This window comes from Pollachius pollachius (assembly GCF_949987615.1).
Source record: "Pollachius pollachius genome assembly, chromosome: 6".
Classification (NCBI taxonomy): Eukaryota; Metazoa; Chordata; class Actinopteri; order Gadiformes; family Gadidae; genus Pollachius; species Pollachius pollachius.
In genome coordinates this window covers 16,813,584-16,838,881 of record NC_136939.1, presented here as the reverse complement: position 1 = coordinate 16,838,881, position 25,298 = coordinate 16,813,584, and the positions used below count along the sequence as shown (strand labels likewise).

Here is a 25,298-nt window from a genome sequence, read left to right as displayed (position 1 = left end):
CAAAACAAAAGTCTTTATTTTTCTTTATTTTATTTTATTCAAAAACAGTGGAGAACTATGAAGTGTAAACCATTGGTGGGCCATTCATCCCGGGCTGCTCCATCAACACTCAGACATGGTCTTTATTGGATGGGTCAAGTCACTGATGGGTACATTCTCCCTAATCGATTAAACCATTCTTCAATTTAGACCCAGAAAGGATCAGGATTAGAAAGGGTTCAACATAATGCGTAATATCAACCTTCAAAACAGAATACGTGCCTCCACAATTACGTGCAAATTTATGCAAAGACAATCGATGGACTAAGAAATTAAGGGTCGAAGAACCCAGCCCCTTTTCACTTCTAACTCAGCAGCAGGTGTCAAAGTCCTCATAGTGCTATTACCAAACATCTGAAATCATATTAATTATAATAAAAATGACATCACAAAGGAAAGTTAAAGGATTAAGAGGCAGTTTAGAATATGAAATAAATGAGGGATTCCATTGCCCATAAACTACAAGATGAACATAAAAACATGCAGAGAACATCAATTGTTCCTCATTAGTCATGTAATTCTTGTTCAAATCTACAAGAAATCCTCCCAGAGGTTGAAAAATTAGACGTGTCCCTCATATTTATAGATATAGAGACAATATAATCCAGCATTCCTCAATCATTTTGTTTCTAAATCAGAAGAGTTGGAAATGAAATGTCCCATCTTATTTAAGGAATTACCTACTGGCCAGCCATCGGCTCCCCAACACCTGACATCTTGAGGTCCTTCTAAGAGGTATATATCTAACACTAGCCCAGGAACCAGCAGTCTGCCTGGTTGGGTACTTTCCCTTACCCTTCCCTTTACTTTTCCCAAGTTCCTTAAAAAAGATTCCATGGCTTCTCCTAACTTATTTGTTCCCGATCAAACAAACAATAAATTAATCATTTTACAGGATTATTTCTTTTTTCAGCAGTTCGTTTTCAATATCCAGGGGCCTGTTTATCACACGTGGGTTTTGGGACCACCTGCTCCCCTGAGGTCAAAGTTCACTGGATCACTGGTCACTGGATCACTGGAGCTTCTTGGGAGCGTCTGGGATGCTCTCGGTCAGCGGGGTGAGGCTGGTGAGCAGGGCGTGGCGCTCGTACTGCTTGGTCTGCCGGAACTTGCTGTCGGTGCCGTGGAGTCGGTCCAGCACACCCAGAACCCCAAAGTTCTGGTTGAACCTGAGGAGGAGCACAGGGAATGAGGCCCAGCCGATTCTACCTTAATACCCTGAGGGGGAGCCCCAGGGAATGAGGCCCAGCCGATTCTACCTTAATACCCTGAGGGGGAGCCCCAGGGAATGAGGCCCAGCCGATTCTACCTTAATACCCTGAGGGGGAGCCCCAGGGAATGAGGCCCAGCTGATTCTACTTCAGTACCCAGAGGACGAGCACAGGGAATGAGGCCCCCTTCCCTCCTACTTCAACGAAGCTGTTGATAAATGACTTGTACACACTTTGGGGATGAAAGAGCCATTTGGAAGAAGAAGGAATGAATTGAAGTGTTCCCTCTTGAAAACAAGTGGATGTTGGTACTTGTAGTTATGTGGTACTCATAGTCGTACTTAGAGTTGGAAAGAGAAAGCGAAAGCTCCCTACGTTTCTCCACCATATAGAAATGTTGCATTCATGCACCTGGGATTGACAGTCAAGACTGATTCCCTGAACCAATCAGGGAAGAGATGCCCCGATTGGTCAGCATTGAGCTGGGAGTAGTCATAATTCTTAATTGGCTTTTGCAGAGGTCACATTAAATATAATTAAAAAAACTAAAGAAAGGCTGATTCCTGTTTGAAGTGTTAGCAAGAATTTGCTAGCCTTAATTAACGCCCACTTAGGAATGTCGATGTCCGTCTGGGTTTTCTTGTCCTTGCACCGGAAAATGTACTATTGCTTGCAGAGTTTGGGTTTGCTGTAGGCCAACTAACGGATCCCCACCTCCAGAACCCTGATGGGTTGAAACCCATATGAAGCCTTTCTGTTGGCGAGTTTCACACAAAGGGAAACGTCTCCTAAACCCAGATTTGAGCCAGTCGACCTCAGACTAAATGAGCTAAAGTCAGCTTTGTAAGCCTAACCGTTCACTGAGCCACTGCCGTCTTCCCATCCAAACCCTGCCACTGCGGTGCGAAGGGAGACTCACTTGAGGTGGTGGTAGTCGTGGAACTCTGGGGAAGGCAGGAAGGGCAGGTGGTAGCCACAGTGGGAGATGGAGGTGCTAATGAAAGCCAGGCAGTACCACAGGCTGGTGGTGCTCAGGTGGGAACCCAGCAGCACCGGGCCGGTCACGGCCGGCAGCATGTTGGAGAGCTGGGGACGGTCAGGGAAGAGACATGGATATGGACGGATTTCAATTGGAATATAAACTCATTTACGATACAACTGTTCCTAATGACATTGTTCCAAACAGTTTGCTTCATGCGTTCAACATCTTTGTATCGTACATTTATCTATCGTACTCCAAAACAGATCGAGGGATATATTTAAAAGATTGAAGAGATGAAAAGTATAGAGAAATATTGCGATGCTTTGTTGCCTAACAGGGTTATTTATCTGATGACTCAATCAGGGCTGGAATGTGGTCTCCAATAGTCTGCGTGTTAGTGGATCTAGTGGAGCAGCGAAGGCGGGAGGGCTCACCACGTGCTCCAGAGGGTGGGCGTAGATGGACACCAACCCGATGGGGGCGGTCCATTCGTGGTGCTGCTTATGGAAGTGCTTGTAGAGGGTCGGGTGATGGAAGAGCCTGGGAGGGGAGGAGAAGCATCCGGTCCTGTCACAACTGCCCACCAAAACTCTGGGTGTAGACCTTTAGAAGTGACCTCAGCACCATCCTGACCTGATCATGATCAGCAAATCATGTTGTGATGTGAAGACACATTTAACAACGGCTGGTTTAGTCCACAGTGTTGAGGATTCAGAGGTAAGCTCTGAGTCCTCAGGTTTCCGGTTTAACGAACGGCAATATCAAACTACAAATGTATCCTATTAAGAAACGAAGCCAAATGCATGCACAAGAGTACTTTGTACAACACAAAGTACTATTGATAAGATAGATTTAGTTTAACCTGCACTATGTTACTTCTCAACTGCGGCCATTTCCTCCATCAAAAAAGATCTGAACAAGAACGGTTTTGAAGAATAAATACGCCCATCCACATATCAATAAATATGGGTTTTCACTCTGCTTCGCTTTTGCCAGAATACCTCATGTAACCTAAAGAACCGCCTGGGAAGTAAAGTAAAGTAGTTCCCATCTTTATATCTGAGCTAAGGTCCTCCATCGCTCCACCCTGGTCCCACCTGTGGGAGTAGTAGAACATGAGCTCCTCCACGAGGCTGCACACAGCCAGCTCCATCAGGCCGCGGTGGAAGGTGGGCAGCTGGGCGTTGAGGGGGTCCCCCCTCCAGCTCATCAGGTAGTAGATCCCGATCACCATGGGGCCCGACACCACCAGCTGGTTGAAGACCACATGCCGGATGGCGTGCCACAGCTTCCCCTGGTCCACCTGCCGGGGGAGAGCCCATCCCCGGGGAGTTGATCACTGCAATCTTTTTCATAGATCAACACCACTCTTTTAAAGCTGTTTTAAACCCAGCGTAGGGGGCAGATAACAACTAGTTCCAGACCTAGCAATTAAATGTAGGCAGAGGCGTCAATAACTTTTGGTTCATTACATTGATTGGACGGCGAAGGTTGTTTAATTCAACCTATAATCTCAGCATAGAGTCAATCTTTAGCTGCACAATGTGAACAAGCCAAGTGTGCGTGTGTGTACGTGTGTGTGTAGACATGCAGGTTATTGTCTTTAAATACGTGTACCTGTAGTTGGAAATGAAATATGAATCAAAGATTAGATATTTTAGGTAATATGGCGAATTACAGATAGGCTATCTGACAGTGTTACCCAAGATTCTGCATGGATCCTATGACTCGCGGCTGTAAATGAGTGATAAGACCTGCTCTTTAGTCACCTCCTCTGACTTTAGTAAACACGTGAACCCTGTTAAGCTGTAAGGCTTTTTAAAAGTATTTTGTAAAGGACAGTAGTGTTTGTATTTAAACGACACAAGTTTGATACCTTGTTTCTAAATTGAATATCTTATAATAACTTGGCTTATTACGCTAATTAGAATTAATTAGAAATCAGTGATTCATTAATATAAAATTATTTATGCAAACAAGTGTGCTGTTAGTAGGGCTGCTCGATTATGGAAAAAATCATAATCACGATTATTTTGGTCAATATTGAAATCACGATTATTCAAACGATTATTTTTGAGTTTGAAAACATGATGTATTTATTCAGCATGTCTCTCCCAAAAACACTTTGTAACTGAGAACTTTGAAATTACGCCTTAAGAAAATACACAAAATGGTCAAAAAGAAAATGTTAAAATCTAAAATAATGTACAGATATGTATCCAGCTGTTTGATTTGATTAATCGTCCAGCCCTAAGATAAAGTAATTGCCTGATTGGCTGGATCTTTGCGCTGGTAAACACGTTCAGCCCATCGTTGATCAACTCCCTGCTATCAGCAGCAGCTGTCATTAAGGTTATCTTCATCAAACACACAGAGACCTTTGGACAGGTGGACGGAAAGGTGGACGTAGTTATACCATTACCATGACACACAATCACACACACACACACACACACACACACACACACACACACACACACACACACACACCTATTGACTGGCTCATTTAATCATCTCATTCCCTGGGCTTTGACGTGTCCTGGTCATGACAAGGAGGATGAAGTAGGCAGAAGTAAGGGGTTAAAACAGGGCTTGCACTTACGGGGCTGTTCTTGTCAGCCTGCACACGGTAGCGAGTGATGAAGGAGGGCCAGCCCGTCACGTCCACCAATAGGAGTAGCCCGTTGGTGGTCCAGAATGTCACTAGGGGGGCCAACATTGTCCCTGTAGGGCCGAGGCAATGAGTGACAAACAGCCAACACACCCCGTATTTAATGTGAGGAATGAGGGGATATTCTGACATTTGCTGGATCTTTCAAAAACTTGAACAAAACTCGTTAGCCATTACAACTTCATAATACGTTATCTCCTTAAAGTACAAACAGAGTAGGTAAACATGTAAGCTTTCCCATAACCCAATCCCCAAAACCTCGGGCAGATAGCAACGTGATTTCGAACGTAATATCTTGTGATAATATTAATAAAGTTGTGGTAACCCGCAGTCTTGTGACAGGAATGTTATCTTTAGAGGTGAGCTTGTTTATAGTACTATAATGCATGTTCCAATCATGTAGTTCAGTCAGATTGAGTTCTGAAGATTGGTAGAAAACTATACATAGCTATATGGATTTATTCATATTAATCAGTAGATGTTAATTTAGCTTTAGTTTCAAATAATTGGCTTTTTGTAGCTTAAAACTCAAATAATATTTTACCGTACAGCGTACTTTACCTTAAAGTTTAGGGAATTGGAGTGAGTAATCTAAAATCCTTGCCATTAACATGTGTCTTGTGACACTAAGATTGAAACTGTGCTTTTTCTCTGGCTCATAATGGAGCCAGAGTAAAGCACTGTTTAAAGAACTTAAGCTCATAATCTTCTTTGATACCAAAAGTTAACAGCCCCCGCTGATTCAGATTGATCTAGCTAGAGAGCGAGTGAGTTTGAGAGAGTGTGCAGACAGAGTGCGAGTGCATAGAACAAGGTGCAGAGAGAGAGCAGAGTGTGAGAGAGTGAGCAGAGAACAGGGTGCAGAGAGAGTGAAGAGAGTGCAGACAGAGAGAGAGAGAGTGAGCAGAGAACAGGGTGCAGAGAGAGTGAAGAGAGTGCAGAGAGAGAGAGAGTGAGCAGAGAACAGGGTGCAGAGAGAGTGAAGAGAGTGCAGAGAGAGAGAGTGTGAGCAGAGAACAGGGTGCAGAGAGAGTGAAGAGAGTGCAGAGAGAGAGAGAGAGTGAGCAGAGAACAGGGTGCAGAGAGAGTGAAGAGAGTGCAGAGAGAGAGAGAGAGAGAGAGCAGAGAACAGGGTGCAGAGAGAGTGAAGAGAGTGCAGAGAGAGAGTGTGAGCAGAGAACAGGGTGCAGAGAGAGAGTGGAGATAGTGCAGATAGAGCGATTGAGTCAGTGAGGCAGAGAGGAAGAGAGTCCCATCAGCCCCTCTGTATCATCACTTAGATATACTGCCCCATGCCATGTCGTGGTCCAGTGTTTGCTTGTAACAACAACCTAAAGATGGATTTTCTCCCACCAGCATGGTCCCCATTCTTCCCACTTCCTGCACCTGACCTAGACCTCCCACCGAGTTCAGTGCACTTCCTGAAAATCAAGGGACCAAACAGCAAACAAGGCGGGCAGGCCTCGCTCCTCTACCAAGCACCAAAACCACCAGAAAAGCCCTTTTCTGGGGGCCCGCACAGCTCAAAGCGAGAGGAGGGCGGCGGGACTCACCCAGGTAGAACAGGCTGGCAGGATGGCCTTCGTACTGCAGGTACAGCCTGGTCCACAGGTCCTGCCAGAAGTCCCCCGACGCCCCCCAGAACCGCTGCAGGTGCCTGGGACAGGAGGAGACCTTTAGCTGGGCGTCACATCTGGTTCCACTAGTACGGGTGCAGGAAGAGACGCTGCCCAGGGTGGTATTCTCTAGAACTGTATTTACTTTTATAATGAATAGGAGGGCCAGACTTCTGTACATGTTACACCTAGCAGCCTCCAGCAGCTTGAGTGGCAGCTATATCATTATCAGTCTGTTTGAGGTTTTCCCAGGAGGGGAGGGGGGCAAGAGGGTTGACTCATGGATTGTTGGGTTTTATTCTTGAGAAACAATCTAGTTCAGATATTTTTAATTGAGTAACTAGCTGCAGTAGCAGGATTAAGTATGTTGTAAGTATAAGTCAAGGTTGTTAGCATGGTTGGAGGGTAAATAGACAATTGTACCCGTTACACTGATGTGGGGGGGGGGGGGGGGGGGGGCTACTCTTCACATGGTGGACCTACATCCCCTCCTTCATCCCCTTCAGCAGACCTCCGTCCCCGTCCCCGTCCCAGAGAACATCAGCAGCAGTATTATGGATGTATGGCCAAAGCGTACCAAGTCAGCGAGTTTCCGAACGCGGCCAACAGCAAGATCCCGGATCCCATGATGAACGCGGCTTTGGTGATGGAGTCCCACAGACCTCCGTTGCCATCCTGGGGACCAGAGGCACAAGGACCCCGTGTGAGAGACTCCCCCACACACACAAGGCAGAGCAACCACAAGAACACAAAATACGCGAGGAAAAGGGATGGGCTCTCTTCAACAAGGATCTCTGGTAATCCCACGATTAAGAAAAAAACAATAACACAACTTTCAAATGAAAGTTAGTAAACACATCGTACCGGACCAACAAACCAACCTGATATTTCAGAACACACGTTTGACCAAAAGCAAAACTGCACAAACAGTATTATTAGTGACACACCTAAACCACTGCCTGCTTCAATAACTAAGAGAACCACATTGCACAATCAACTGTATTTCCCTCAGAATTCAGCACTTTATTTTAGCAGACACACATTAACGTGTAGTAAGCACGTGGGGCCACACCACACAAAGATGGTGTGCAGGATTAGTGTACTTCATCCAGCGCCCTATGGCTTATCAGAGAAAAGGCAAGAAAACATTCTCTCCCACTGGGGAAATGCTGCGTGTCAGGTTATGCTGCTTCTATGGCATTCTGTCTGAGTCAAGCCGGGCGGTTGACCGACTTGACGAAACGACCCGTAAACAAGCAACAAAACGGCTGTGCTTTGTGAGAGGACGACCATGTGGTAGCTGTTAACCCAAAACCGATTTGCATAAACAGGAAACTGTTCAACGGTTTTACGTTTTAAATAATTGTCAAAATATGCCATGTTATCACTGTTAATATGCTGAAAGTGTTGTTTAAAGAAACTGTAGTGAAATCCTATTTTAGCTGGTCTCCAGCAGTATGTGAGCGTTCCCCTCAGCTCCGGTTGGAGGGGTCGCTCTTTGGTGAGGTTAAAGGGCTGGGGAGCTGTGTGTGGCCGTGTGGAGCGCTAGGAAGTGACGGGTGAAGTCCACCGCATCCGAGAAAGGGTTAAGCTTTTCGGACACGTATAACGCCATTATGACACTTTGACAAACAGAAGGGCTTGGAGTTCTAGAAATGAGGATGAGTGTTATTCCAAAGGATACGACCCGCTACATGTTTATGGTGGTTCTTTAGTGGTTGTACGTCGTAGTGTATGAGCGTTACAAGGACCGACATTGTTTAACAAATGTGGGAGACACCGTGGTGCCACATTTAAGTGTCCAAGAGTCTCTCAACAGCATAGATCACTATGTTGATGATCTAAGCAGAAAGTAAAAAGAAAGAAAGTTCTTGGTTTCCCTTCCCCATCAAGTCTTTATTATACCGACATGTCATCCTTTTTGTAATGTCAACATTTAGACATTCATCATTTCTTATTAACCATTCCCTGTCAATGCCTGTATAAGAAACTCTTAACATGAAGCATATGCCTGTCTTTCTGTCTGTCTGTCTGTGTGTTTGTGTGTGAGTGATTATGGCAAGCATACAAGTCACATTTTCTAACAAGACCTGAAATGTTCTAACTCGGCTGATTATGGGTTCAATACCTTAAAAATATTTAACAAACAATCATAATAGCAATGCTCCTGCATATTGCAAAGCAGCCTTCGGCCCACAACCTGCAGCTTAATACAGCCTAATTCAAGAACGGGAATTGCAGTATAACCTGAATACAGTGTTGAACCATGTTCAACAGATTCCTCTTTGTCATTTGAATTAACAATAATGATTGCGTTTTAATAGTATGGTTGGTTGGTGCCGTTCGTTGTCATCTTACCTGTTTAACACGGCCGTTCATGACACCTGCCTCCCTGTCTGTTAAGACAACAAAGAGCATTACGTCTTCACATTAGATCCTCTGGTAAAGGGTCACAGACACTTGGAAAGCTTTCAATCAGAACAGCACAGGCCTATCAGGAGAAATGCATTGTGTTGTTTAATTCCTCGTTTGGGTTAAATATGAATTATGATGTTGTAATAAGATATGTTTGTACGAATAGTAATGTCTACGTGTGCGTTGAAAACATTCGAGCAGAAAAACGATCTGCTTATTGAAAGAGCTGTTTTATATTCTTAACTTCCATCATCTAAAGTTGTGCTGAGGGTCGCCTACCTGCCGTTGCGTCAAGTGACACAGCGCCAAGTGAAACCGAACCACCAGGCTGCGCTTTATGCACTAGGCTATAACAAACCTAATAAGTGTTTATGGTCGTACAAATGAATAATATTATTCACAGTATCAAAGCGAAATGCAGACACTCACTGTTAGTTTCCTTGTCGAACGTCATCTTTGAAGTTAAACAGCAGACGCCGGGTCGCTCTTCGGTCTCTTACCTTGACCCGAACACTATATACGGTCCAGTACGTCCATGTGATTGGTTCAGCGGTGGTCAGCTGACCCCTCAACGCTAAGACACGGCAGCGCCACCTGCTGGCGGTCTTAGATTTGGTCGCTTTGCGGGGGGTGTTGCTTCTGCACCGAAGGACCAAAACCTTCAACATTCGGGTTAAAGTCGAAAAAGCAGCATTGCAGCAGGGGAAAGGGCAAAGATTGTACTGCACACTGCAAGTCTACGTCGCCAATAATGTTTATGTTCTAGTAAATATAAGAAAACAATCGAATAGGATTGAAAGGTGTTGAATATTAGCGTTGTCCGTTTTGGTACATTGGAATAACTTAACACAAGTGGACAAAACTGCTTCAGATGCTATTCGTTTCATATATGTATTCTTATAGATAGAAATATAGGCACTGCATTAATGAAGGACTTTGTGAGAGAGGCCTAAATGAGAGAGTAACATTAATGTAGGTCTATCTATGAGAGGGCAACATAATGAAGGCCTATGTGAGACGTAACCTCACCTCTGACTTACTGTCCTACATTGTATCCTTCCTTATCCAATGTAACCTGTTCCACGTAACAACTCTGTTCCGTAAATGTGCAGAAAAAGAGAAAAACACGTGAACGCCCTCACAGACTACCTGGATCAGGGTTTTTCTATCTAATATAAGTACCACTGGTGGAAGGCCAGGGTACTGCAGTTGGTGCGTGGGATTTTATTTTCTTGAAATATGAACATTTACATTATTATCAATTATCATTCATTTTCCAGCAATATGTGATAATGGCGGTAATGTGATCATTTTCGACAATGGATTAGCTTTGTTCATTCTATCGTTCATCCCGTTGTAATGTTTCCCTCAGATGTTATGAGTTGATTCGGTTTGGCTGAACCAATGATTAGAGCGTCCTGGACCACGTGGTCCTACAGGTGGTCTCAGCCAGGCTGCTGAACGAAGCTTCTTCACAGAAACACTAGCTTTGTCTATATATTGGTTTTCAAGGAAAGATGCGTTGGTTAAGTACGAGTATTTATCTTGAATTAATTTTTTTCTCAAGGATTAACTAACCATTATAGTATTATATTAACCCTTTTTGAATAGTGTTCATTTGTGAAAAATCTGTCCACTGTGTACAGATAGCACCTTTTGACCATCGATCTAGGCCCTAGGGCCTGGATCTTATCGTACAAACTTGACTTAAAGACAATGGTTACTGAGATTACTGATTAAACACTCGGTAATGGTTATATTTGTACAGATGATGTTTGCCCTCCGGCGGCACATATTGGTATTGCACAATTGTTATCATGGGGTTGGCATGCACTTTCCCATCTGGGAGGGGGACTCAGGACCGACGCTCCCTATACGCAGAGTGCGAAGGGCACGAAGTACCTGGGGGGGCACCAACAATTAAGGTTCCTAAATTTAAAAAAATATATGAATTAGTTATGAAGAGGCCCACCGTTGTTTTTTCTTCATTGTATAACCATCAGTGAGTGAGATTTGCTGATTAAACATTATTGATCTAAACTAGAATACCACAGGATTGCTAAAAACCTCCTTCTGTCACTTATCTTATTCAATCAGCACTATGGTTCCTGCTATTAAAACATCATGCAATAAAGCACTGAAGCTAACAAATCAAACGTCATGTGATCAGGCAACATAATGCAACCCTGCGTGTCGATAAACGTTCGCCTGGCGCCGCGTTTATTACGTAGACATGAGAGCAGGCGGATCTGTAGTCAGTGCTTCCTTCCAGTCTGTGGTGTGAACCTCTTCCAGTAAAGCGCGCCATCGCACGCATGGCCACAGCGGCGCTCTCCCGCTCCAGACCTTCAGGAGCGCGCTGAGGATTGTGGGAGTCGAGAGGACGCTGCCCGGGCTTGTTGTCACCGAACATAGACCTTCGGCCGGGGCCTCTTCTGTAAGTATTTATGTGGATCTTCACAACATCCCGTGTGTTCGTCCACCGATGCGCCGTGAGCGCTGAACGCACCGCCTGCGCCCGGAACTCTTCCCATATACTGCCATGTTGCGTTTCTCTCCAATGGAGGCCAGTATGCCGACCACTGCTGCCCACCACAGCGCTCAGCACTAGTCGGCACTATCGGTCGGGGAGCTGTCAGGCGCGGCTGTTGTTGGGTTTTACTCGGAGATCAGCTGGGCTTTTTAGGCCGTTCTTTCGTTTAATGCGCATTCTGCTTATAATTTCAAGCTGAATTAACAAACATCAGCAACTATTGCGCTGGTTGGTTTGCATGTCATCTGGTTGCGGGTTCACATGCGGAAACAGTGGGACTGTCAACGTCTCGCTGCTAAATAAATGTCGCTGTTTGATTGAACCCTTTCGGCCACCTGGAAAACAGATGTTGCAGAAAACAACAAGGATGTTCTCGATTAGCATCAAGCCAGTAAACATTGGTATAGGTCGTGTGTTTTCCCGGAAGAAAAAAAAAAAGCACCAATTCCAAAAACGTTAATGGTGATTTGTTTGACATTAATACGAGGCGGTGGAGCTTGGTTAATCGATGAGCTCAATTGATACTCAATTGATTAACAATACCATATGTCTTATTGAACTTTGCACGGGAACACGAAGACCAACTTATATCTCCGGTAGTTTTATATGATAATAAAGGGAGAATTAAATAGTAGGCCTAATGATTGAAATGAATGAAAAAGTAATGTCATGGATTTGGCTCAGAAATCCATTTCTATTTACTAGTATTAAACAGTGCTGAACTCTATCATTTAAAAGGTGTGTGTGTGTGTGTGCGCGCATGCTTGTACGTGTGTTAAGGAGGACCCTAAGCAGGCCTACATTCATAGCAATTGAGAAGCAGAAGAAGAGTCATTGGCTCAGTGAGTATCTCTGGTTGTACTCTCCAGTGCCAGCAGCAGAATCCTGAGTTCCAGAGCTGAGCGCCGCGGGGAGCACCATGTCGAGCCGAGGGGGAAAGAAGAAGGCGACCAAGACGTCCCGGTCCAGCAAGGCGGGGGTCATCTTCCCTGTGGGTCGCATGCTGCGCTACATCAAGAGGGGCCTTCCCAAGTACCGCATCGGTGTGGGGGCGCCCGTCTACATGGCCGCCGTGCTGGAGTACCTCACCGGTGAGATGCCCGGGTCCGTTCTAGTCTCCAGATCGCAGTGCAGGCTACAGCCTCATGAATCAGAGTTTAAGCCAGAATCCGGGCCAATGTTACACTTTGGTTAGACCAATCGTGTAGCAGGAGAGAGGGATTTGTAAGCTTTCCATTGGCCAACAGCAAACTCAAACTGTCAGCACTAGTCCACTTTTCCCGCTGGAAGGACGAGCTGAAACATCCTATCTGAACACCAATGTTATTTTGAAAAAGTGTCAAAAGGTTTCAAATCAACAACCTGTAAACTTGCCACTGTAGAAATACAAAAGACTTGACGTGTCTTATTTCACACCAGGAAAAGGTGCAAAGGTGCGGCACGGTTCGCGTTTCCACCGCCAAAAGTGGGCCTGATCCGGACTGAGCCGTACTCGTTTCGCACTCTTCTCCAGTACTCCTCCGTTGGGGTACTGAGACGCCTGAAATGGTGCCGGCAAGTTCGAGCCACACGTGTCCTCCGTTGATTGGTCGACAGAATCGTAATTTCCGGGCGACATAGGGATAAAAACAAACAAACAGTACCGCAAGGTATTATTCTGGACAATGGACATGTCGCGCAAAACTTTAGCTTGGGCGAACAAGGAGTTGGAGATGTTCCGAAACTGTTGCTGGACGACTTCCATGGTAGCTCTTGGTTTAATGTGTTGCGTTCCTCTTCTCCATTGTTTTTATTGAGCAGGCTACACTGTGTCACGCTGCTATGATGGCACGATGTTTAGGTAGCTGCCGCGATCCGGCGATCAACATCCGACCTACCATAAGGGTACTGTCGGCGGTGGAAACGCGACCTCGGAACTGAGTTGGGCTATATTGCCCCCTCCCTACCGGACTGAGGCGAACCGAACCGCACCCTCCGGTGGCAAAGCGCCATAAGGTGGCAGCGCTTAAAGGGCCCCTATTTTACCAGGGGGTGTTATCTCAGGTGGTGAGCCATTACAAACCATTTGAAAACACACCTTTTAATAATTCCTTAACAAGTGGGAGGGTCCACCCGGTTGACTTGCAGTGTCCTTGTACAAACCGACAAACCCAGACTCCTAACTAAAGACGGTTGACCAACACAGGTGGAACATGTCCATCAATAACAACCATTGGATATGGCTCACAGCCTGATGTCTTTGTAGTGCAGAGTGAAGGCAGCTTAAAGGGTCGATTTTGAACACATATATTTAGCTATTTAGTCATTTTTGTAGCGCTCTTCATTTTGTTTTTCTATGGTTTGGTTTAGCTGAGATCCTGGAGTTGGCGGGAAATGCAGCCAGGGACAACAAGAAGGGCCGCGTCACTCCACGACACATCCTGCTAGCCATCGCCAACGACGAGGAGCTCAACCAGGTGAGCCCTTGTTTAATGTCCCACGGCAGCCATGGATTTACTGTCTTCACTGCACACAGAATGGAGGGTGTGTGTGTGTGTCACACAAAACTCATCCTATTGAAAAGAGACAGTGAAGAGGATTAGGACTTACTCTCTGGCGTCGCAAAAGGCTTTTGAAGATGTGTTAAGGATCTGCATGCGTTTCCTTTCTTGACCGGTGGGGTTGTGGGGTTTTCTGAGCTGAACTTTGAAATCTAAAATAAAATTTAAAAGTAGGTTCAAATCCCGTTCTCCGTTTCCTGGAAGTGTTTTCATGGGAAGCCATTAATGAGTCTGATGTTACTTACGAGAGTTCAGTCCCATATAGGGATGAGTACAATGCAGCTGGCTAAGCCGAGACCTATTAGATAACAAGAAAGTATGTGATTAAAACATATTTGAAGCATACTTTTTAGTATTTTTTTAAACCACCTAGAAAACGTTTTGAAGTCACAAGCGCACCATTTTAAAATCAAGGTGTATAGGCAGTAGTCGGCCAGCTGAGTACACATTCAAACCACCTACGGGGATAGACAAAAAAAATCCCCTGTCGAACCAGATCTGTCTGTTTTCTCCCAGCTGCTGAAGGGTGTGACCATCGCAGCGGGCGGAGTCCTGCCCAACATCCACCCAGAGCTGCTGGCCAAGAAGAGAGGAGCCAAGGGCAAACTGGAGACCCCGGTCCCCCCCGCCCCAGAGAAGAAACCCAAGCCAACCAAGAGACCCATGGCTAAGAAAACCAGCGCCAAAAAGACAGGCGGAAGAATTAAAGTAAGCAGGGTAATGCACCTGGGAGGGGGTGAGTGGATACTAGGTCATTCATGAATACTAGATAAGTTGTCCATCCCCGCTGGTGTTGCGTTGTGGTGGTGTTGTGTTGTTTAGAAGCCGGGGGAGGTGAGCAAGGCAGTGTCAGCAGACAGCACCACGGAGGGGTCCCCGCCGGACAGCTTCACCGTCCTCTCCACCAAGAGCCTCTTCCTGGGCCAGAAGGTAGGTGCTCCCTGCTGCTCGCCATCTTAGACATGGGGGGGCCGTATGCCGGCGTCACCACCATAGGTACCTCACTTACTTTAAAATCAAATGTTGGTGTTAATGAGATGTTTATCTTTATTCAAGGGGTCTTGATCTATGTTGAGAACCAATAAATAATAATCGACCATTTAATTTGATATAAAATATATATAATATGTGATTGAAAATGTATGTTTTAACGGCTCATTGAATTCGGGTGAGTAAGGTAAACGTCGTACTACTTATTATCCAGGAAACCCTCAGCTATCCCGTTAAATGGTAGTAGTTCACAGAACGGTATCGGCCTTTCTACTATGTGGAGACGTGCATGTAGCTCAGCAGTTGGGGCAAGCAGTCTTTATATTTACTGTATGTCCATGCAGACTGCTGCAGGCAAAGGAAAGACTAGCGGTGTTGCCGTCCTGTGGTCAGAAAAGGTTTATTTATTGAGTTTTATTTTAGTTTCTGTCCCCGCATACACATCCTTTTGTTGTTGTCATTAGTAAGATCAAAAAGTATTGGATGTTTAGGATAGATGGACTACAGCTTCAGAGTTGTGTCACAAAATACGTTTCTTCTCTTGCAAGGGCAAAATACACCTTATTTTTAATTCAGGGATGAGGTGAAATTAGAAAGTTAAGCTATAACCAAACAAGTGTTAGCACAGCATCATTTTGTGTCGCACTTGTGTTGCTTTCCCTGCATTGCTTTGGCCGTGCTGTCAACCCATTGTGCTGCTTTCTGTATTTTCTTCTGTTATTAATCACTAATGTCTCTCTTAAAATCTAAAGAAGGCTTTTATAAGAGTAAATTCCTGTGGTTTCCAGATTCCAGCTATATCATAGTACATTGCTTCTGTCAACTCTGAGTTTCAAAAGGGTACTCAAACTAAAGGGCAAACTAATAATGGTTACAACCACTTAACTTTGTGAAATTTATTTTATTAACCATCTATGGCTGTCCCAATCCATACCGACTACCAAAACTTCTGTGAAAGCTTCCACCAATTTCCACATCAGAAATCAGTTTGAATATTTATGCACTTGTCTTGTACTCTCTGTGCATTACAACCACACTGGAGGTTTTATTTCCACTGCTCTTAGCTTTTAGCCGGATAAACTTTTAAAACGTGATTTGAATGTTATGTCCTTTGGCGACATTTTGAAACGTGAGGCGTATCTGGTTTAATTGGGTTTTAGTGAGGCTAATGTTTAGGGGGAGGATTTAGTGCTTGGAAGCTATACACCGCCAGACACACAGGACTCATACCTGTGATCGCTCTTTATAGTGGAGCAGATAAGCTGGTATATGGAGGGCACTGTGCGTTTTATGACTAAAGCATGAAACCCTGTCCAGTGTTTCTATAGACGTGATTCTGGGTGTCACAGGAAGTTAGGTGTGATTGCCAGAAAGAAGGGATTTGTTGTGCCGTTAACTTTGTGTGACACAAAGGCCGGGGATATGAAATAATTAATATACCATGGGATTTACTCCCTTTAATAAAAACAAGATGGTTATGAATCCAAGTCATTAACATGGCGGATTGCGATCATTTTCTTAAGTAGATATTAGATCTGTGTAGGCTATAATATCCTATATTGGGCCATGCAATAGTTGGCCATTTGGACAAAGGCTATCCAATATCCATTCCTCTTCAGGAATAACATAAGGGTCCGGTTATGTTTCATCAGTTAGAACTATTGTCTCTCTGTGATTGGTTTAGAACCTAAATGTTATTGAGATCTGATTCTCTTCATATACCTCTAAAGCAGCACTATGCGCCATTATTGTTCAAGTTGTGGACTCGGGGGAACTGCTTCTACCCAGAACTAACCTCAGCGATGAAGCCTAAAAATAAGTAAAGTTGAAAGAAGGTGCTTATTTATTCTAAGAAATGTGCAACCAACACAAAGCTTCAGTCGGCCAGGAGCTCGGTGACTGGCCCTAGAATCTATTGGTCAGCCCTAGAACCTTTGGAACTCTTCAGTTGGATGAGAATATGTACTATCTGTAAAATTGGACATGGTGTTGCCATAAAAAGTTTAGCGTGGGACATTGATAACATCATTTTCATTTAAATCAATTGCACCTTTGAAAATATGAATAAATAAGTGTTTCCTATATTATTGGTATGCTTTTAAAAAAAGTTGCAATGTATTCATACTAAAGCTGTAACCATATAGAAGGATACCTTGACTTTCTGAATGGAATGATTCTAAAATGCAAACTTTGAACCAGCTGCTCTCACAGACATGTTGATTTGGGCCTAATGCGCATACACACGCACATACACACACGCACTAGTGACAAGTAAGTACGTTTCTAAACATACTTATTAAGGGTCATTTATTTATATTCAGATAATTAAATTAAGGTTTAATTCAGCTGGTTGGTACCTGCAAATCTTTTAGTATAAGCCCACAAATGCCAATTGAGACCAATTGATGAGCATCTCCTAACAAATTATTCGGACAAACGGTTCGGATTCTGACATGAGCACCCAACTCAAATTCAAGGTATCCTTTTTAATGCGTTATTGTTTTCTCTGTAATGGCTTTGCTTCCTTCCTCCTTTCCTTCCTTGCTTCCTTCCCTCGTGTCCCCTTTGACTTTGGTTGCTCCTCCCCCCTCTGGCATGCCCCCCAGCTCAACCTCATCCACAGTGAGGTCAGCAACTTGGCTGGCTTTGACGTGGAAGGGGTCATCAACCCCACCAATGCTGACCTTGAGCTTAAGGATGACCTAGGTGAGCCAGCCCCCCCCGCTGCCTTTTGCTTCCTCTCACCTTTTTCTGTTTCTGTCTGTGTGACGGAGCGGGTTCGGAGGAAAGGTCAGATCTTCTTTGAAAAGTGTCCCCTCTTAGATAAACTGTACCTCAACCGATCAATGCAGGAAGGGAGATCAGGTCACCGATACAACAGTAAAGAGGTACATATTATGTATATGCAAAACGGATGTGGTCTGATATAACAGCCAATCAGAACCCAGTGCCGCTGTCTGATGGCTCTGCAGACCTTGAATGCACCATTCCTTGAGGTCGATACAGACTATACTGGACTCAAGTTGGTTAGTTAGTTAGTATCTGTGTAGGAAAGCCCATTTCAATAAGATGTATACAGGTGGAGGCATGTCTAAAGGATAACATGATGAACAAACCTCGAGGCTAGAAACATGATCGTACTGTAGAACAAGTGTGTCTTACCTATTAATACCTGCTCTTAACGCATGTGATCTTTCTGCTCTCTGATCGTTAATCAATTAATCAGCCTTTTTTCTAGACTCCTCCTTAAGATCATGTCCTCCTGCTCGCTCCGTCTATCATAAGGTTTGATTTCAGGTGGATTTCATACGGTTGGTTTCCTCACATTACCAATAGAGGATAGGCAGTGGTCATTTCGGTCCGCCCGTTGCAGTAAGGCCATTGATTTAAAGAAGTGAAGCAACCCTCTGCTCTGTTTTCCTCCTGTGACATCACTGGCTTGGAATACGATCACTTAGTGGCTTAATCAGAAAGCAGCGTTATACTTCTCCATATATATATATATTTATATATTGTGTGTGTGTGAGAGAGAGTTATTTTTCCTACTCATTTTTAATGTCTTCATGGATCTGGAAAACTGCTCAGAATCCTGCTTCCTGATTAGACGATGACATATTGAACCTCCCCCATTTCCTAGTAAAACGTGTTACTTCCTGTGTGATACAGCCAATAAGGAGTTCTCTCTCTCACTCTCTCTCTCTCTCTCTCTCTCTCTCTCGTTGTCGTTCTCTCTCTGTTCCCTCTCTGTCCCCTCCCCACATGGACCCCCCACCACCTCACCATGTTTTACCATCATGTTGTTTGCCTGTTGTCATTGTTGTTGTTGTTGTCGTCATTGTCCATAGTTACAAGTTGTCCGCGCCGATCTTTCCAACGTTGAGAGCGAGGCGGTCGTTCACCCCACCAGCTCGTCCTTCTATACAGGTGGTGAAGTAGGTAAAGACGTCCCCCCGCCGCGCCACCCCAGACTAGAGGAGTCCGGCCTCGCTATCCGCCCGCCCGCCATCCTCCCCCCTCATAGGCTGTCTGTCAGCGCTTTAGCTCCGCTCAGTGGAAGGAACGTAATCAAAGTGCTGTCACTCAGGCTGCCCTCTGTCTCTGTCTCGCTGCCGCCGTGCAGCACAATGCTTCACGCTGCTTCACTGTCGGCAGGTTGAGCTCAACTATTTGCTAACTTACCTTTTTTTAAATAACCGTCAATGTATGAACAAAATCGTAATCGTACTTATTAATCATTATTAATTATTTATTGAGAACCGTTTCCCTCAAACTGCTGAGGTGCTCGCATGCCAAAATTATCTAAAATGTTTCTTCAAATATGTGCTTGAATATTTATCACATAAGTACTCTTGAACAATGTGCTTCCTTACGCTAACCTATCTCCATAGTTAATTTGTTTTCCTAAACACCCTTTCTTCAAATATCGGTGGTTTGTCTTTTAGAATTGATTTGAACATTAATTTGATGTCTTTCCTGCCCCCCTAATCAAAAAGGGTTTGTTTAGGACACCAAGCTCCCCAGCTCGGTTGCGTTGCTGCTTTCCAGTATTGGGATCGGCCTTATGCCATTTTCCCTTTGCCAAAAACATACAATACTTTGCAACCGATAACCGGGTGTGATTTGGCAGGTTAATACAACATCACTTTTCTTCAAAATGTATTTGAGTCATGGGTGAAGGTGTTTTATTCTGTATTATTGCAACCTTATTGACCCAACGTCACGCAAACTCTGTCCTTGAGGGCCCCTTCCTGTGGGCAACATGAATGACAGTGGTGACACCAGTGAAGATGTTACCCACGGCAGATTTAAATTATATCTATGAAAACAAGTTTAAAAAATACTTCAAAGGAACCAAACTGAACAAAAGCCTGTCTAAATATCTGTCAACGTATAAGAAAGATCTAAGCTTTCTTTTGAAATCCTCGTGTCCGTCCTGTTTCTTCTAGTCGACCGCGCTGTGAAACCGCTTTGCACACATTCCATTTCAAACCACATCTCCTTTCTTTTGTCTGCCGGTGTTGCTCTCAGCTCTGCCTGTATGTTGCTGTCTGTCCTTGTTTGTCTGTATCCATCGATTGGTCTATATCTCTGCTGTATCTGTGCTGAACTAAAGAGGTGGATGGTAGTGTAATGGCCCTGGGGCTCTCTCTCTCTTTCCCCCCCCCCCCCCCCCCCCCCCCCCCTCAGGTAACGCTCTGGAGAAGAAGGGTGGGAAGGAGTTTGCTGAAGCGGTCCTGGAGCTGAAGAAGAAGCATGGCCCTCTAGAGGTGGCTGGGGGTAAGTACACTCAGTGGAATATTTACATTTCAGTGGATCAGCCATCTGGGATCCACTAGTCCTACATTGTTCTAGCAGAACTTCATGTGGGAGACGTCCCAGAGCCTGATACCAGAACGGCTCTGTTCTTCAGAATAATACTCATTCGCTTGATTTGAAAGAAGCTTTCAGAATGGGATTTTTTTTTAGGAGTTTTTCCACCGTGTCAGGCTCAACAGTGTTGTAAACTACGGTTTAGTTCTGCAGGCCGGGTTTGTTTATTATGCAGATACCCTGATTGGTCAAAAAAGTGAAACACTGCTCCGCCAAGATTTGAGCTAATCTGCTCAGACAAGATATTCATCAAAAAAAAAGCCTTGATTTGTGAGACCTAAAACTGTAGTGGCTCAACGCTATATTAATGGCTTCCATGGTGAAGTTAGCCTAATGGTGCTGGCAAGAGCAAAAATATACCATCAGCTTTCAATCACATGGCACCCTTTGAAAGAAAGTTTTTTTTTTAAAGTGAGAAGTTTGGATGAATTTGCTTATAAACTCAAACACGTTTGAGGGTTTGACATCCGCATTCTGGAACATTGATCAAGTTCCTCCAACGATTTTGGCCTCTGACAGATATCTAATATATATTGGACTCACACTCAGACTAAGACGTTTCTTATCCTTTCGTTCCTGACTTATCTGGTAATTTCACTCGCTCATTCATGGCTCCGCAGCTCTGTTTTTATGATCAGGCGTCATCCATCCATCGCTCAGCCTCATTTTTACCGCCTATTACACCCACTGGCTGGGCCAGATCTGCACAGCTTCTTAATCCAGCCCTCTGTGAGGATCTCACGGGGGATTACCGAGAGTGTCGAGATGCGTGCCAGACTTTGCTGCTCCGTCACCCTGGGGCCTTGGACCGGCTGTCCTGTAAAGAGCAAGGGGGGAAGAGGGGGCTTCCTGGGTTCCGAGGAATTAAAGGGTCCAAGTCATTTGGGCTGCTGGTTGCTTTCGTATTTGGAATCAACCATCTGGAGTTTGTAATGAACGGGGGGCATTCACACTAATGAGTGATGTGGATTGATTCAGCTGAAAGGGGCGTGCGAAAACACGGACAGACTTTTATTGTGCTTGGTTAAGGCCAAGTTGTGTTGCTGGAAGGCAACGTTTCCCTGTTGGAGGAAGTTGGCCAGAGCTGTAGTTGTTTGAGTCAATCCACACCCAAAGAAAATCAATATTTATTTAAAGTAGTCATTTCTAAAGCGCCTTCCCCTCGTCTGACAGCCATCTTAGAAGGAAAGGCCCGTGGCCTACTGTCCGTCCAGACCAACTGAGATCACACGGCGGTGACAGACTCAGTGACAGACTCTTTGGAACCATCTGGAAACGTGCTGGTGTTGAGTCCTCCCCAGTCCGTCTGATCCTAGTCACACGCGAGCCGGCTGCTAATAAACGGCCACTCTGGCTGGGGCCGACTTAGCCTGACTTACGTGAGGAGCGTTTGATGATGGAACCGAAACCCCGCTGTACACTCCATCGCCCCGCTGGTGTCATGCACTAGCCTTCAACTCCACTCCGTCTCTCCTCTGCTGTCCCCTTCCGATTGGACTGTTTTTATTGTCTCTTGCGAGGCCCTTCTATGTTCAAACACCGGCTAAAATGTTCTACACTTTCTCTCTCTCTCTCTCCGTCCCATTCTCTCCGTCTGTCTGTCACTCGCTGTCCCTGTCTCTGTGTCTATGTCGCGTGGCCCACTTGTCTCTGTCTGTCTGTGTCTCTGTCTGTCTGTCTGTCTGTGTCTCTGTCTGTCTGTGTGGTGGTGGCCTGTCTGTGTCTGTCTGTGTCTGTCTGTGTCTGTCTGTGTCTGTGTCTGTGTCTGTGTGTGTCTGTGTCTGTCTGTGTCTCTGTCTGTTTGTGTCTGTGTCTCTGTCTGTGTCTGTGTGTGTCTCTGTCTGTGTGGTGGTGGCCCCCCTGTCTGTGTCTGTGTGTGTCTCTGTCTGTGTGGTGGTGGCCCCCCTGTCTCTGTCTGTCTGTGTGGTGGTGGCCCCCCTGTCTCTGTCTCCAGCGGCTCTGAGCGGAGGCTTTGGGCTTCCTGCTAAGTACGTGATCCACTGCCACAGCCCGAGCTGGGGGTCAGACAGGTGTGAGGAGCTGCTGGAGAAGACGGTGAAGAACTGCCTGGCCCTGGCCGACGACAAGAAGCTCAAGTCCGTGGCCTTCCCCTCTATCGGCAGTGGCAGGTGAGGATGCACTGACAGACAGTCACACACCCACCCACCCACTCACCCTTTATCTCAACATTAGTTTGCAGGCTGGTTCCAAGGTCTGTGGTTCTAGTGTGAGACCGAGGTGGTGGTTTTAGTCCTCAGCTGTGCAAAACATATCCCAGCTGCTCACGGTTTCTCTGTATTGATCGTTTTCTGATCCATACGAGGGCTGGAGTTACTTTACAGCATCATGAATCATGAATTATCTGTGGTCCTGCTTTAGATTCAAAAACTGCATCTGAGGACAGTCACTAATTCACTCACACGCTCATTCAGTTGAGTGAGTGAGTTGAAAAATGTAAGACTTTGTTAGTCGACCACCAGGTGCTTTGTAATAAAAGCTATTTTTAAAACTGCGTGATGTCAAGTTAAAGCTCTTCAACAGGCAACATGTTGAACACTCAGTGTTTACTTTGAGGCTGTGCTCCACACTCCTTGTTGTGACCCTGATGTGTATCTATGAGGCATTATCTCGAGGGTGGACTCCAGTGGTCTCTCTCTCTTTGCAGTGTATACTGGAGACGTATTAATAGGCTCAGAAGACGAGGTTGGGACTAGTGAACAGACACGGCTTTGGCTATGTTGTCTAAAGATATTACTGGATGGCAAACACAGGTCTGGGTGCTATCCAAGTTCCCTTCCATATTTGTGCCATCCCTTCTCTGGTGTTGCTAACCAAAGGTTTGCTACATAATTACACAAGGTTATACAAGGTTCTTACCCAGGTACACCAGTGTTGGACATTACTTGCGGTTTATTGATTCAATTTTTACCATATCAACGTGGATTTATCTGAAATCCTCATCTGAGAGGGTTCTAGGGACCAAGAGCAGTATTGGCTGGGACACTCACACGCATGCACACACACTCACCCGCATCCACACACACATTAATACACGTTACACACACTCACACACCCTTGAAGCATGCATACTGAACCAGCAGAGCGGTCGATTCCAAAGGTTTTCGAATCATAAACGGGTCGACAGTTGACTTGATTGATGAGCAGACTTCATGTGTCCCTGGATAACCCCACATTGCCCCCCTCACCAGGAACGGCTTTCCCAAGCAGACGGCGGCCCAGCTCATCCTGAAGGCCATCTCCAGCTACTTCGTGGCCACCATGTCATCCACCATCAAGACGGTGTACTTTGTGCTGTTTGACTCAGAGAGCATAGGCATCTACGTGCAGGAAATGGCCAAGCTGGAAACCGGCTAAAGCCCCCTTAAGTTCCTTTATGTTCATTTTGTTCCACGCCAACCCCACTAAATATCAAAACATGTTTTATGCTTGAATTATTTATGTTTTCTCCCCCATATCTGCATTGGCTTGTTTGATTTTTGGGTTTATTTTGTTTAACCTTTGGTTTATGAATGCATCTACTGCACTATTATGACTACAGAGGAGAAAAAGAGAAAGATATTTAATTAGAGAAATGGAAAGAGGATTTTTTTTATAAGGGTTTTTGGGATAGCCTGTATGGGTTAGAGCATGTGTTGTTCTCACTACACATTTGATATCTGGGGTCGGTTGTTTTCATCTTGATTGCGAGCTGCTTCCAAGTTTTCTCAGTTAGCTGCTGGTGGAACACGTGTCACCCTCTTTGTGGTATTTGATTCCTTGTAAGCGTCTACACATTATCTGATTGATTTATTGCACTAATGGTCTGTGTTGTGTGTGCCCATCAATGTTTATATCCAATATGTGTGGAAGTTAAAAGTAACTGAACAGTGACAAATCTTTATTTTCTATTATCTGTTTGGCATTCTTGAAGGCATATGAAATTTGATATGGGAAATGGCATGTCATTGACATTTGATTGCAATGAAAACGAAAGAAATATATTTGTATCATTTCGATTTGTTTTGAGGCGGGATGGGGACCGCTACACCAGCGGCCACTAGATGGCGTGCTTTACTCAAGAATTGGAGTTTCATCAGGGCCATTTTCCCGTGCTGGCAAAACCTAACTGACGTGGGTGTCCACACATAGATATGAGTTGATTTGAGTTGGCTTGAATTAGGAACACGATGTGGATACACACCAGAGAAAATATAGTTATGCAGCATTTGGACTTTTCGATAACTTTCTTATCAATGTAAATTGCTTTCTATAAATTGCTATACATAACTATTATACACAAGGTCTGTATAAAGTCCAGAAATAAAAATGCCTTTCAAAACGAGTGTTTGTGTTGGGTCTGTAAAGGTAAAAAAAAAAAGTATTCAAATACAAACACTTTACTAAATTCTCTGAAACATTGTTTAAGTCCCATTTTGTGTCTATGTGTATATGTGTGATGCTATGTTTGTAACTGTTTTTCTCTTCAACACTATCTTCTGAATAGAATTGTTGATGTTTAATCCAATTGTCCTGTTTCCTATAAAGCTCTAGTCCAGTGAATCTATACTGGTGGCTCGCAGAGCATATGCCAAACCTGAATCTTTACATAGAATCCCATGAAGGATCTGATGTTTAAATGTTAATTTATGTTTTAATTAATTACTAGTTCATTGAGTTCAGCTCCAATTGTTGGAGCTTTTCCTGAGCTCTATGTATTTTACATTACATGAAGGCATTATAGATTTGTGTATATTAGTTAATCTGTGTTTTATTCTTAGGTGAGGCTAGACCACTGACTCATTAAATACAGCGTCTATATCGGCATTTCCCTAAAAGGAAATGGGCATGAATCTGCATCAGATTTGAAGTTCTCACCCATTAAAAAATAAGACGACTTATTTCTAAATTGTATGAATGGGTTTAAATATAAC

At 44.6% G+C, this 25,298-nt stretch overlaps 2 protein-coding genes across 2 annotated transcripts; one reads left to right on the top strand and one right to left on the bottom strand.

The window, feature by feature from the left end:
- Positions 1-53: 53 nt before the first annotated feature.
- On the bottom strand, positions 54-9,458 carry faxdc2 (fatty acid hydroxylase domain containing 2). Its single transcript, XM_079738747.1, has 9 exons — positions 9,364-9,458; positions 8,878-8,915; positions 7,097-7,194; positions 6,457-6,560; positions 4,835-4,956; positions 3,330-3,535; positions 2,667-2,772; positions 2,170-2,336; positions 54-1,208 (listed from the first exon to the last, which is right to left on the bottom strand). The coding sequence occupies exons 1-9, from the start codon at positions 9,386-9,388 to the stop codon at positions 1,052-1,054; spliced, it is 1,023 nt and encodes a 340-aa protein (XP_079594873.1). The 5' UTR covers positions 9,389-9,458; the 3' UTR covers positions 54-1,051.
- Positions 9,459-11,223: 1,765 nt separating this feature from the next.
- Positions 11,224-24,699, top strand: macroh2a1 (macroH2A.1 histone). Its single transcript, XM_079737730.1, has 9 exons — positions 11,224-11,371; positions 12,337-12,558; positions 13,817-13,923; positions 14,524-14,715; positions 14,830-14,937; positions 18,843-18,933; positions 20,185-20,274; positions 22,322-22,496; positions 23,577-24,699. Exons 2-9 carry the CDS (start codon positions 12,387-12,389, stop codon positions 23,740-23,742), a joined length of 1,101 nt encoding a protein of 366 aa, XP_079593856.1. The 5' UTR covers positions 11,224-11,371; positions 12,337-12,386; the 3' UTR covers positions 23,743-24,699.
- The last annotated feature ends 599 nt before the right edge of the window (positions 24,700-25,298 follow it).